The sequence below is a fragment of the Sorex fumeus genome, unplaced genomic scaffold, assembly GCF_029834395.1.
Source record: "Sorex fumeus unplaced genomic scaffold, SorFum_2.1 ptg000063l, whole genome shotgun sequence".
NCBI lineage: Eukaryota > Metazoa > Chordata > Mammalia > Eulipotyphla > Soricidae > Sorex > Sorex fumeus.
The window spans coordinates 49,360,743-49,373,452 of record NW_026606120.1 but is presented as its reverse complement, the minus strand read 5'-3'; the positions used below and the strand labels follow the sequence as shown (position 1 = coordinate 49,373,452).

Below are 12,710 nucleotides of genomic sequence, written 5' to 3'. Positions count from 1 at the left end.
AAGATAACAATTCTTTTAGTTCACATCGATCTATTCATGATGAGAAAACAGGAAGTCTAAAATAAATAGATAAAAATAATTTTAAGAAAAACAGAAAGTCACTCATGATTTCAGATCCATATTGAAGGCAGGGGAAATGGCTGAAAGGGCTTGAGCACTTGCTTTGCCTATGGGTATGGGATCCCTGGGTTAGATCTTCAGCACCCTCTGTCCCCCAAGTATTGCGGGGAATAACCCCCAGGCATTACAGGTGTGGCTGGAAAAACAATTTTTTTTAATTTTACTATTTGTCATGGTTCTGTTATCTATTAGCCATGTTGTCTACCATTAGATTATCCCTGCTTAATAAGTGATATTGTGAATTACATATTTATGTGACTAAAATCAGGGAGTCTTGGGGGCCACTCTGGCTATACTTAACTGGCTCTGCCCTGGTGTTGCTCAGGGACCAAGTGTTGCCACGAGGCCTTATGTGTGCCAGGCATATCCTTAGGGTCTTATGCATGCTAGGGCATATACCACAGCCCTTTGCACTATCTCTCAGCCCTAAGTAATACTAGTTTCACTTTTCTGGTGGGGTGTGAGGGGTTGGAAGGTAACTCTCAGACAGATTTTCAAGGCAGGGAACCAAGTGAGCCTTTCCTAAAGTATGACGTACCACCCCTTAGCCAGCTGTGCTAAGAGCCACGAGAGCTACGTGGGTAGTACTTGGGATGATGCCGTGCAGGGGACCTAAGCTCTGGACCTCCATATGCAAGGCATGCATGGCAGCCCTTTGAGTTATCTCCCAGGCCCCACCCAGTTGTTTTTTCCTTTTTTATTTTGTTTTTGTCTTAGGGGGTTGGAGGAGCACACCTCTAGTCCCCGGGAGTTACTCTTGGTTCAGTGTTTGGGGACACTTCCTGGTGCAGTGACCCTGTGGCTCCAGAAATCAAACTAGGGCCTCCTACATGCAAAGCATATGCTCCAGTCCTTTGATCCATCTTCCTATCCCTTAATAATTTTTAAAGCACAAAATAATTAGTGGGAACTTAGTTTTCACCCCTGAATAAGAACACATTGCCTTACATATCTATCTTTCTACCATTATACATTATTTTAAATTCTTTGAAAAAATATACAGACTTTAGCCCAAAGATATTTGTACATCTTTGCATACCTGCTTATCAGTGGCTACTTTGTAATGTGTTCATAAGAGATAAGGTTACATGCAAAAGCCAGTGTTAAAATTATGTTACCCACGGCCCAGAGAGATAGTACAGCAACTAGGGCACTTGCCTTGCATGAGACTGATCCAAGTTCAATCCCTGGCATCCCACGTGATCCCCAGACACCACCAGGAGTAATTCCTGAGCACAGATGCAGGAGCAAACCCATACACACACACACACACACACACACACACACACACACACACACATTTCCCAGGCTGGAGAGATAGCTAAACAGACTAGATGTATGCTTTCCAGGTGGGAGGGGTAGATTGAATTCCTAGTGCCACGTGGTCCTCCACATATCACTGATACTGAACCCCAACTTCCGCTTAGTTGTGGCCTTGAAAACAAACCCTAGGGCTGGAGAAATAGTACAACAGGTAAAGCACACCTGGAACAACCCACCCAGGCTCAATCCCTGGAACCACATGGGCCCCAGAGCCCTGCCAAGAAGTGATCCCCAAACTCAGAGCCAGAAGTAAGCCCTGAGCACAGCTCTCTTCCTCCTCCCCCCCCCAAAAAAAGAAAAATTGTATAGATATCCAAAGACATTTTTTGTTTTGCTTTTGGTCCACACCTGACTGTGCTCAGCATTTACTCCTGGCTCTGTGTTCAGCGTTTATTCCTGGATCTGTGCTCAGGAGTCATCCCTGGTATGCTCAGGGGACCATATGGGACACCAGGAACTGAACCCTGGTCAGCCACATGCAAGGCAAACATCCTACCCACTGTACTATCTCTCCAGCCCCACCAAAGTCTTTCTATTAATTTAAATTGATGTTGATAAATTCTTAATGTTAACTGAATTTGAATATAGGAGATTGTATCAGGCCTTCATGTTTTGCAAAAACAAAACCAAAATCAAGAAATAAAAATATAAGAGGACACATTAACTTATTATAATTTGTGCTTTATAAATGCTAGTTTCTTTTAGAAGCATACTATATAATGTCATTCATCCAATTTAGTGGAACAGGTTAATTTTGCAATTTTATAAGCTTAGATGAAGTTTAATATTAACCTGGCCAGAAAATAAATAAGGGGGGGAATAAAGTTTAAAACAATTATGCTAGACCAGAAGCACTAGCACAGCAGGTAGGGAGCTTGTTTTGCATGCTTCTGACCCTGGTTTAATCCCCAGCACCACAGATGGTTCCCCAAGCCCTGCCAGGAGTGATCCCTGAGTGTTGTCAGGTGTGGTAAAATAAATAAAACAGTTGTGCTTTTCGTAAGAGCAAAGACCTAAAACTTCTATGAACTAGAATAGTGTGCTGGTATTATTTTTATATAAATGACTTGGAATCAAGAAGAAAACAGGTGGTTTGCAAAATTTTAAAATAATTACCTCAGTTGATTTTTCTAAAGTCATCTTGCATAGGAATGTACATAACTTTTTATCTTAAATTTAAAGTTAATCGGCTAAAGAGGTAATATAGTATGTAACTTGCCTTGCATGTAGCCAGTTCAGATTTTATCTTCAGCTCCACATAGGGTCTGCCAAGCCTTGCCAAAAGTGATACCTGAGTACAGACAGAGCCAGAACTAAGCCCTGAGTACCACTAGGTGTGACTCAGAAATAATAATGATGATATTTAAAAACTCTCGAAAGTCCAGAGAAATAGTACAGCAGGTAGGGCGTTTGCCTTGCACATGGCTGACCTGGGTTCAATCCCTGGCACTCCTTATGGTCCCTGAGCACCAGCAGAAGTAATTTCTGAGCACAGAACCAGGAGTGACCGCTTAGCATTGCTGGGTGTGACCCCAAAACCAAAAAACTTACATTTTTTCAGTGATTTTTTTTCTTTTAATCTTAATGTCGAGACCAAGAGAGTTATCTTAACTCTGTGATCAGGGATCTCTCCTAGAAGGTCACAGGAGGCCATATATGGTGTGACCAAGTTGCTTGCTTTGTATACAGCCAACCTCATTCAGTCTCCAGCATCCTGTATTGTCCCCAAGCCCCGTCAGGAGTAATTCCTGAGCGCAAAGCCAGGAGTTAGTGGGAATAAACCCTGATCACCTGGGGATAGCCAAAGACAGAGGAAAGGAAGATGGAGCAGAGATAAGTCCAGGGTCTGGGGCAGTTGCTTTGCATATGGAAGTCCTGGGTTGGGTGTCTGGCACAGAACAGTTCCCTTGGGATTCCCCAGAGCTGGCCTCTGAGCACAACCAAGTATGTCCCCACCCCTCAATTAAAAAAAAAAAGATACATAGAATGTAATTAATATCATTCTTTGTTCAAAAGAACATCATTAAAAATCTAAGAAAGTTTGCAATTTCTGCTTGAATGTCACCATTTTTCAGTGTCCATACCCCTTACAGAATGAACATCTCCTTTCTTAAGCCTTGTTTCAAAATTCCTCAGGAGACACTGATTTATTTAGAGAAATGAAAGTTGATAATCGCATGCTTTCTCTTTTGTTCAAAGGCCTCTCTGAACAAAGACACCTTTTAGGAGCTCCTCTAGTGGTGCACACAGAACAAATAGATGCAGAGCATACCTTGAGTAACTGGGAAAACACCAAAAATTTTAGCCCTGCATTCTCAAATTTCAGGAAAGAAGCCACAAAGAAACCAAAAAACTAATAGGAAAACCAGATTCCAGATGCTGGTGGCAGCTAACGAGGACCCAATTTTTCAGACATCTGCCACCTGGCAAATGACTTCATAGTCATATGTTAAAATTAAAGCCAAATTCAGTGACTGTTGCCATCCATGCAGACACAATTGACCCTGCTCTATCAGAAATAGACTTGGCCAGGAACAGATGTGGCGTGCAGAAGCCAGTGCTCGGTCCTGCACGTGGAACTGAATAGTGCCGCCAGGGAAACGGCAGCTGAGGACTCAGGAGGCCCTGGGCTGGGCAAAGGCTCACTGACAGAAAGAATTGGACTCATTTAGGAAGGGAGAGAAGAAAATTGTTTAATTGTCAACCAGAGAGATGGCCCAACAAGCTGAGCGCAGACTTCACATGTGTAGACCCAGGTTCAAACTTGGTTCTGCCTGGTCTCCTGAGCAGTACTGAATGCGGAGCCACTGAACACAGAGCCAGGAGTGCTCCCCAACACTGCCAGGAGTGAGCCCCTCCCCTCCACCGCCCACCTCACCCCCGGCTAAAACAACCACCAAAGTGGTTTGTTTGCCAAGAGTACCAGTGAATTTGACCAGAGAACTGGATCACCAGATGCAAAACATGAGCAGCTATAGGAACAAAAACAAAGTTGTGAAGCTTACATGTGTCTGTTCATGGTGAATAAATTGCAGCTTTCTTCTGTGGTGATGTATCCTGAAAGATCAGGTCATGGTCATGGCCAGCCTTTTAACTTGAACAAAGATAACAGTCAGAGACAAAGGGGTTTCTGTGGCGTCCAAGTGTATGGGAAATACCTAAACTTTTATTTGATGGACCCTAATGGGTAAAGAGGACCAGTTTTATTTCAGTGCAAGATGGTTTTCTTCTTCTTTCTTTTTTTTTTAATTGTGTCATATGGAGCCAGATGTCAGTTTTGCTGTGTTCTCCCTATAGAGCATATCCTTAAATCCTTTCAAATATGTCTTTCCTTTCTCAAAACCTCCAATGGAGAAATGAGTCTAAAAGTTTATGGTTTATGTAAACCTGAAACTAGTGCATTAAGTATTCTGATCTGAAGTGCCAAAAAACCACAGGCTGCTGATACTTAAACTGAGCTGGATATCAAAACACAGCATTCAGACCATTATCTGCTGCCTTATTCTAGCAGCGCTCAGGCTTTTACCCGACATTGGCTTGGCATTCCAAGAGAATGAGACTTTGAAGCAGCTTTATAAAATTTCCCCAGTGGTTGCAACTCTTCTTAATGCTGGAACCTATTTAGAGAATATAACCTGTTACTTAAAATCTAAATATATCCCTTTTAAAGCATTACACATTTAAATGTCATATTTGTTGTGTGTGTGTTTTCCCCCCCTCTATGCATCTATTTTAAGATGGGAGCTTTTCAGGACCATGACAGGAAGTCTTTGCTAAGTGCTCTGTGGTGATTATGATGGTTTACAGTAATAGTTTGTCATACCAAATCAGGTTTTCTCTTTACCTGGGCTGTGCCAGAAGATAAATAGAAGCTGTGTTAAGCTAGTTACTGTGTTGGGGCTGGAGCTATAGTTGAGCAGGTCAGATACTTGCGTTGCACACAGCTGACCCAAGTTCAATTCCCAGTACCTCATATTGTCCCCCGAGCCCCACCAGGAGCCGGGAATAAGCCATGTAATTACTGTGTCTTGTGAAAGTGCCTGTTTGGAGTATCATGTTTATCTGTGATATTGATGTGCTGGTCTCCGCATTTTATTTCAGTCCAAAAGAATATCCGCTAAGGATGCCTTAGCTCACCCTTACTTAGATGAAGGGCGACTCCGATACCACACGTGTATGTGTAAATGTTGCTTTTCCACCTCTACTGGAAGAGTTTATACCAGTGACTTTGAGCCCATCACCAATCCCAAATTCGACGACACTTTTGAGAAGAACCTCAGTTCTGTTCGACAGGTTAAAGGTAAGTGTCTGTTTGAATCTTTGGCCAAGCAGAATGCCTAATAATATTTTTTTATTATTTGGCCATGAATGGCTTATCCTGAGTATTTTACAACACTGCCCATTGAACTCTTTTCTCAGAGTAAATATGCCCAGAGGTCTGTGTTATAAAAATAGTGATTTATTGGGGCTGGAGCAGTAGCACAGCGGGTAGGGTGTTTGCCTTGCACATGGCCAACCCAGGTTCAATTCTCAGCATCCCATATGGCACCCTGCGCACTGCCAGGATTAATTCCTGAGTGTATGAGCCAGGAGTAACCCCTGTGCATCGCCAGGTGTGACCCAAAAAAGCCAAAAAAAAAAAGTCATTTATTTAGGAGAGAGTCAAGCATGAATATTTTGTGTTTACTTTCAAGGCTGACTTAGTTATCCAGCATATACTTAACGTCGTATTCACTTTGTGTGATTTCACTGGATGAAATTTCATGGATTTCTTTTTTATATAACATGTAAAGTTTTCAAATGGATGAATATCCACTGAGGGAATCAATTCTTGGATGATTGCAAGAGAAGAAATTTATCATAGTCTACTTGTAAAATTTACTTTTGGTGTGAAGTTAGGGATGGGAGATAATGACATCCAGAGTTCTGATTCAGTTAGCTCTAGGACATTTTAGAAAAGAAAGTGGTTTCCAAAGTATCCTACCCAAAACTGTGTCCCTGTGTACCAACAGTTTTTAAGTGACTGTCAAAAATGCAATAGTTAGCAGCAGTTTAGAAGAGTTTGTTCATAACGCCGGCCCTGTGGAGTGCTGAAAATCATCAGCCTTTTACACCTCTCGTAATAGGTGTTCCAGCCCAAGCACACTGCTTGTGGGGGCTTTGCCTGTGTTTAGCAGCACCTGTAATTTTGGTTGCTGGAAAATTCTGCTGGATTCAGCCCAGGGCTGGGGGGTGGGGGTGCCCAGGGGGGAGAGAGTTCGTTCATGTGTTCATGCTGCTGAATTCAGCCCAGGAGGGGGGGGGAGGGAGAGAGAGAGAGAGAGAGAGAGAGAGAGAGAGAGAGAGAGAGAGAATGAGTGAGTTTTAGCTACATCAGTAGGAAATGCTGGAGGTAACTAGGTAACTGACACATCATTGCTGACACATCAAGCCTGAAATGGGGTGTAATATATTTGTTTTCTCCACAGAAATTATTCACCAGTTCATTTTGGAACAGCAGAAAGGAAACAGAGTGCCTCTCTGCATCAACCCTCAGTCTGCTGCTTTTAAGAGCTTTATTAGGTAACTATTTGCATATAGTTCTAACTTTCTTGTTCCAGGTGGTGGGGGATGAAATAAAAGCATGCCATTTTAATTTGTTGTTCAGCATACTTTTCTTCAGATTAAATAACATGGAGAGGCCGGAGAGATAGTACAATGAGTCAGGTGCTTGCCTTGCACGCAGCCAACCCTTGGTTGAATCCCTAGTACCACACATGGTCCCTCAGCAGCACCAGGTGTAACCCAGAACACCAAAAAAGAAAAGGAAAAATCCAGGATCTACAGAGATAGTAAGGCAAGAGGCCAACTTGAAATTGATGCCTGGTACCCGCTATGGTCCCCTGAGCACCACCAGGAGCAGTCCCGGAGTGCTGAGCCAGGAGACACCCCTGAGCACCACTGTGTCGGTCCCCCTCCACTCCCCCCCCCCAAAAAAATAGAAAAGAAAATCCAAATGAAGGTTCTTATTATGGACTCTGGCTGTAGTAAAAAAAAAAAATTCATTCCATGGACACTCATTCCCAGTGGTGTCTATAGCAGTGGTTTCTGCAGTAGTCATGTGCTGCCTGGTCCTGTACATGAGTGCGTGTGACAGCCACACTTCTGGATTTGACAAGGTCATCTAGATCGCTTCATCCCCCACCACCTAGTAACAGCCCGCCAGAAAAGTATTTATCACAGCAGGGTTGCTGGTGTGGCCTGTTGAGAGCAGACAATAGGCTTTTATTGTATGAGAACTAGAAACCTACTCTGGCACCTAGCAGACCTCATTCTCTTTATCTCTTTGTCCTTTCCTTCTTAACCTCTATTTCCCTAACTTCTTGTACCAGTCAAGTTCCAGACAGGAGAAAGTAATCTGAACAGGGAACACTTAGTAACAAGAAGCATTAACTGGGCCAGGGATGTAGCTCAGCGGCAGATCACTTGCCTTGCAAGAATGAGGCCCCCAGCCAGGACTGATCCCTGCATATAAAGCCAGGAATAAGTCCTGAGAACAGCTGAGTGTGCCCCCAGCCCCAAAAAAGTGGAAAAGATGGTTAGCTACCAAAACGTATAAGAAATCTCAAGGGTTCTGAAAAATCAATTTTAAGTATTCCTTCTGGACAGAGGGGCATGAACAGGGAGCATTTGTAAGAAATTATATCATGGTGGTTCAGGGTTTTTTGGTTTTTTTTTTAAAGAGGAAAAGGGGCTGGAGACATAGTACAGTGGGTAGGGCATTGGCATTGCACATGGTGAATCCGGATTCAATCCCCAAATCCCATATGATCCCCCGAGTACCACTATGAGTAACCGCCCCCCCCCCCCCCCGAGTACCACCATGAGTAACCCCTGAGCATTGCCGGGTGTTGCCCCAAAACCAAAAATAAATAAAAATTTAAAATAGAAGAAAAAAATTATAGGAGGCTATTTAGGAGGCCTCTCTACTGCAAGGCTGGTGAAGAATTTGGAACTCTTCAGAGAGGACATGGCCACCCCCAGGACAGCTTGAGGGTGGTGAAGAAGCGTGCAAGAAGGTGGAGTAAGAGCTGGGCCATCAGAATCCTGCTGAGTTGCAGAGAAATTTACCAGAAACTTTTGTTAAACCAAAGGTGGCCTTCCACTTCAAAGAACTCCCTCAGGAAACCAGGAAGAGAAGTTGCTTGCTATTGCTGGGGCCAGTGCAAGGGCCTCCGAGCGCCCTCTGTTGACAGAGACCAAAAGCATGCTTGATGGCAAGGGACAAATGTGAATCAGTAGCATCTGGTTCTGGTACCACAAAGCAGGACAACCACATCCTCCCTTGGTCCTTCTCCATCTTTTCTTATCACCCTGCTTCTCTCCCTTCCCCTTATTTCCAGTCTAATTGGATTTGATGGGCCAGAGCGATAGTACATTGCCTTCAATGCAGCCAATCCCCCATTCCATCCCAGGCACTGCATATAGTCCCCTGAGCACTGATGTGTGTGGCCAAGCTGCATCCCCCCCACACACACCCAAATAATAATAAAAACTGACCTTACTTAATAAGTTGATTGAATCTGTTGAACTAGTGTGAATGGTTTTATTCAGAATTCAAAAACTCAGTAATTTTTATGTCTTTTATATATATTTTCTGTAGAAAGAAAATATTAGATTGCATTTTTACTTTCTTAGGACTTAAGTTTTTGTTTGTTTGGGAGTAAAGGCAATGGCTCAAAGAACTGGAGCACTGGCTCTGCATGTGGGAATCCTGAGTTTGAGCCCCAGCAACATATGGTCACCAAGTATGAAAACCAGGAGCAGCCCTTGTTCCAGTGGGTTTGACCAAAAAAAAATTCTAAGTAATAAAATTGTTTTTCATTTCCCCCTTAAGAATCAGTAACGCACACACAGCCCCTCACCCTACATCAAGTAAGTGGGGTGTGTGTGTGTGCGTGCACACGTGTGTGTGTGTGTGTGTGTGTGTAGTAAAATTGTTTTATTTAGAAACTAGACAGATAATACAGAGGATAAGGTGTCTGCCATGCATGTGATCGACCTAGGTTCAATTCCCAACATTGCATATAGTCCCCCAAGCACCACCAGAAGTCCAGAAGTAACCCCAGAGCATAGAGCCAGAATTAAACCCTCATCACAGCCAGATATAGCCCAAACCAACCCCTCCCCCCACCATCACCACCAAGAAGGAATTACACATTCCAAGTTGGGATGTTGGAAATTCCAAACTGAAATGCCAGTCAGGTGTTTTGATGCCTTTCAGGTACAAGTCATTCAGTATCTTGGATCTTGGGAAGAGAGTTGTCACGCAAACACAAGTTTACAATCTAGTTGACATTAGACAGACTGATAACTGATAAAACAAATCTTTGTCCCACAAATGTTAAATGAATATTCAGACATGCTATTAGCCAGGTGTAGCCCCCCCCAAAAAAAAGATTATGGAATAAACAGCAGTACTCCTGCATTATAAAAAAAAAAAAGTATGTTGCTGATTGAGTATAGACATTATTTATAATAGCTAACACTTATGTTATAAAGTTGGCTCAGGAAAGCATAGGATATCTCATAATAATAGTAGCTTGTGTGGTGGACAGTATTATTCCTTTTCAGTAAATTTGTTCTTCAAGTCCATGTTATAGCCACATGTCATAATCTCTCACTATAGAAATAGATCTTTAAATATAATGTGAAATAAATATAGCGTTAGAGAAGTTAAAAGAGGAGGGAAGGAAGGAGGAAGCGAAGGAGGGGAAATTTTTTTCCTCATTTAAATAATCAGAATTTATTGAGTTGCTCAGAGAGATAATTCAGTGGGCTGCTTTCCATGCAGGAGGCCTAGGTTTTATCCCTGACACTGCATGGTCCTTGGGAATGACCCCACCACCACCACCACCACCCTCTATCACTGAATATAACCTAAAACCTCTTTTTTTTTTTTGGTTTTTGAGTGACACCCAGCAATGCACAGGGGTTACTCCTGGCTCTGCACTCAGGAATCACTCCTGGCAGTGCTCAGGGACCATATAAGATACTGGGGATCGAACCTGGGTTGGCCATGTGTAAGGCAAACACCCTATCCACTGTGCTATTGCTCCAGCCCCCCCCCCCAAATTATTTTTAATTAAAAAAAAAATTTTAAGAGAATTGGGACTGGAGAGAGAGTGCAGCAGGTAAGGGTGCCTGCCTTGCATATGCCTGACTCAGATTCTATCCCCAGCATCCAAAATGGTTCCCTAAACATCACTGGGTGTGGCCACCCCCCAGAAAAAAAGATTATTGAGAAATAACCAGTAGTGTTTACTGCTTCCCAACCTGGAGACCATTTTCATAAAGAAGAGACCAGAACTGGTGCTTAGTACCCTTTGCGGTGTCACAGCTGACCTTACCGTCTCTCCCTTTCCTTTCAGTTCCACTGTCGCTCAGCCGTCCGAGATGCCCCCCTCGCCTCTGGTGTGGGAGTGACGTGGAAGATAATGTACTACTGAAGATGTAATGTAGCTTTCCACTGGAGTCTGGGATTTGCAATTCTGGAGGTTAATCATGCTTGTACTGTAATTTTACTAATGAAGTTTTAAATTAACAACCACTACTTGTATGATATGAATAATATTTAGAAATGTTACTAGACTTTTAATCTTGTAAAGTGGTTGTGCTTTTAGAAGAAAAAATATTTTACCCAGAGTCGCACATGTTTTATGAATTTAGTGCAGCTGTTATGGCTCACCTCAGAACAAGAGAGAATTGAACCAAATTTGGGAGTTGGGGGTTTTGTGGTTTTGTTTTTGTTTTCCTTTTTTTAAATGAAGTGAGATTGTTCACACACACACACACACACACACACATACACACTCACACACAGACCACATACATACACACACTCACACACACAGATGTGCACACACAAGGCAGTCATACATTTTGATAATTTGAGCCATTCCTGAAGATTTGGAGTTTTCTAAAAGAATCTCAAAACCTTGCCTGAGACCAATCATGGAGCCACCTGAGCTGATTGTGGCTGCACCTGGGGGTGGGGGGCGGGGCATGCCACCTGATGATCCAGCCCTATAATTAGCTTCTCATTAGAGCCGTGACAGTGATGTGTGCTGTCTAAAATCCATTGTTGTGGGTAGAGAGAATGAGTTTGTGACTAGGAGAGACTAAACTTTTGTTTTCCTTACCTGGTATAAATATATATATATATATTTAATCTATTTTTATTAGAAGTTTTTCTGCTCTTTCTTACATAAAAGAACCCCCAAGCATGCATCTTTCATGTGTGTAAATAAGTAATTTCTGGGCTAATTTCAAAAAAATCCCAACATTGCTGTATAGAGAGAGAACTAGCTTGCACATTTTAGGTCTGTGAAATTTTGTGAGACTTTTCCTGCACTGGACAGTAAAACAATAAATAAATAAAAGACAAAAACAAATTTAAAAAAAAATTAAAGCCACAAAAAAAAAGGCACATAGGGAATTATGTCAAATGTGTTTGTGTCCTTAGGCAAAGCTGTGGGAGTCTTGAAATGTCACAGTAGAAAATAACTTATTACTTTTTTGACAAATTCTTTTTTCTGTTGGAACACTGAATTCTTCTGTGCATATGTATATATGAATACAAACTGAAGGCCTCTACCTCCTGGAGTCATACAACTTGGCTTGTTTACCTCCACTTGCTGATGATGACTATTTTTTTTTTTAAGTTCAATGTGGAGACTTGAAACTTGAATGTCCCTTCCAACTTTTATATTAAAAATAAAAAGACAAGAAAATTGAAGATCGTTTTTCACCTGTACAAGGAATCCTAATGAATCGTCTTAAAATTGGTCTAGGATTAAAAAAAACCTCGGTGTGTGTTATGGACAATTAACTATTAAAGTTATTGTAAGTTATCTGTATTTAGCAGAGTATTTTCATCTTGAGTGATCTGAACTGAATTTGAAGACTATTAATAAGTTATGTTTGGAAGTTTTAACTTCAATGAAGTAATTATTTGCTGTGAAAGAAACAAACAATGAATTACTAAACAAAGATGGTGCAATATCTTTGTTTTTTTTTTATGAGGCTCCTGAGAATCAACCCAACTGAAGCATTTCAATTCACTTGAATGAGAAACGTGTTTAGTATCAAAAGAGCCCAAGAAGACACTGGTGTGAAAGGTACAATCTCAGAGGTTGGTCAATTACCGTGGCACACTTACTGGTCACTTTGTACAATGTAGATTTGAAGTACAGTGGTGAAAACATTAAATGTGACATTTGAAAAGA

The 12,710-nt window shown here is 42.0% G+C and overlaps 1 protein-coding gene across 1 annotated transcript in view; it reads left to right on the top strand.

Annotated features, from left to right (window-relative positions):
• Positions 1 to 12,710, top strand: part of NLK (nemo like kinase) — a 149,035-nt gene extending 136,325 nt beyond the window's left edge. Inside the window, exons 9-11 of the mRNA XM_056126866.1 lie at positions 5,545 to 5,743; positions 6,912 to 7,005; positions 10,854 to 12,710. Coding sequence (XP_055982841.1) covers positions 5,545 to 5,743; positions 6,912 to 7,005; positions 10,854 to 10,908 — 348 coding nt within the window. The 3' untranslated portion in view covers positions 10,909 to 12,710. The remainder of the gene's footprint in view (positions 1 to 5,544; positions 5,744 to 6,911; positions 7,006 to 10,853) is intronic.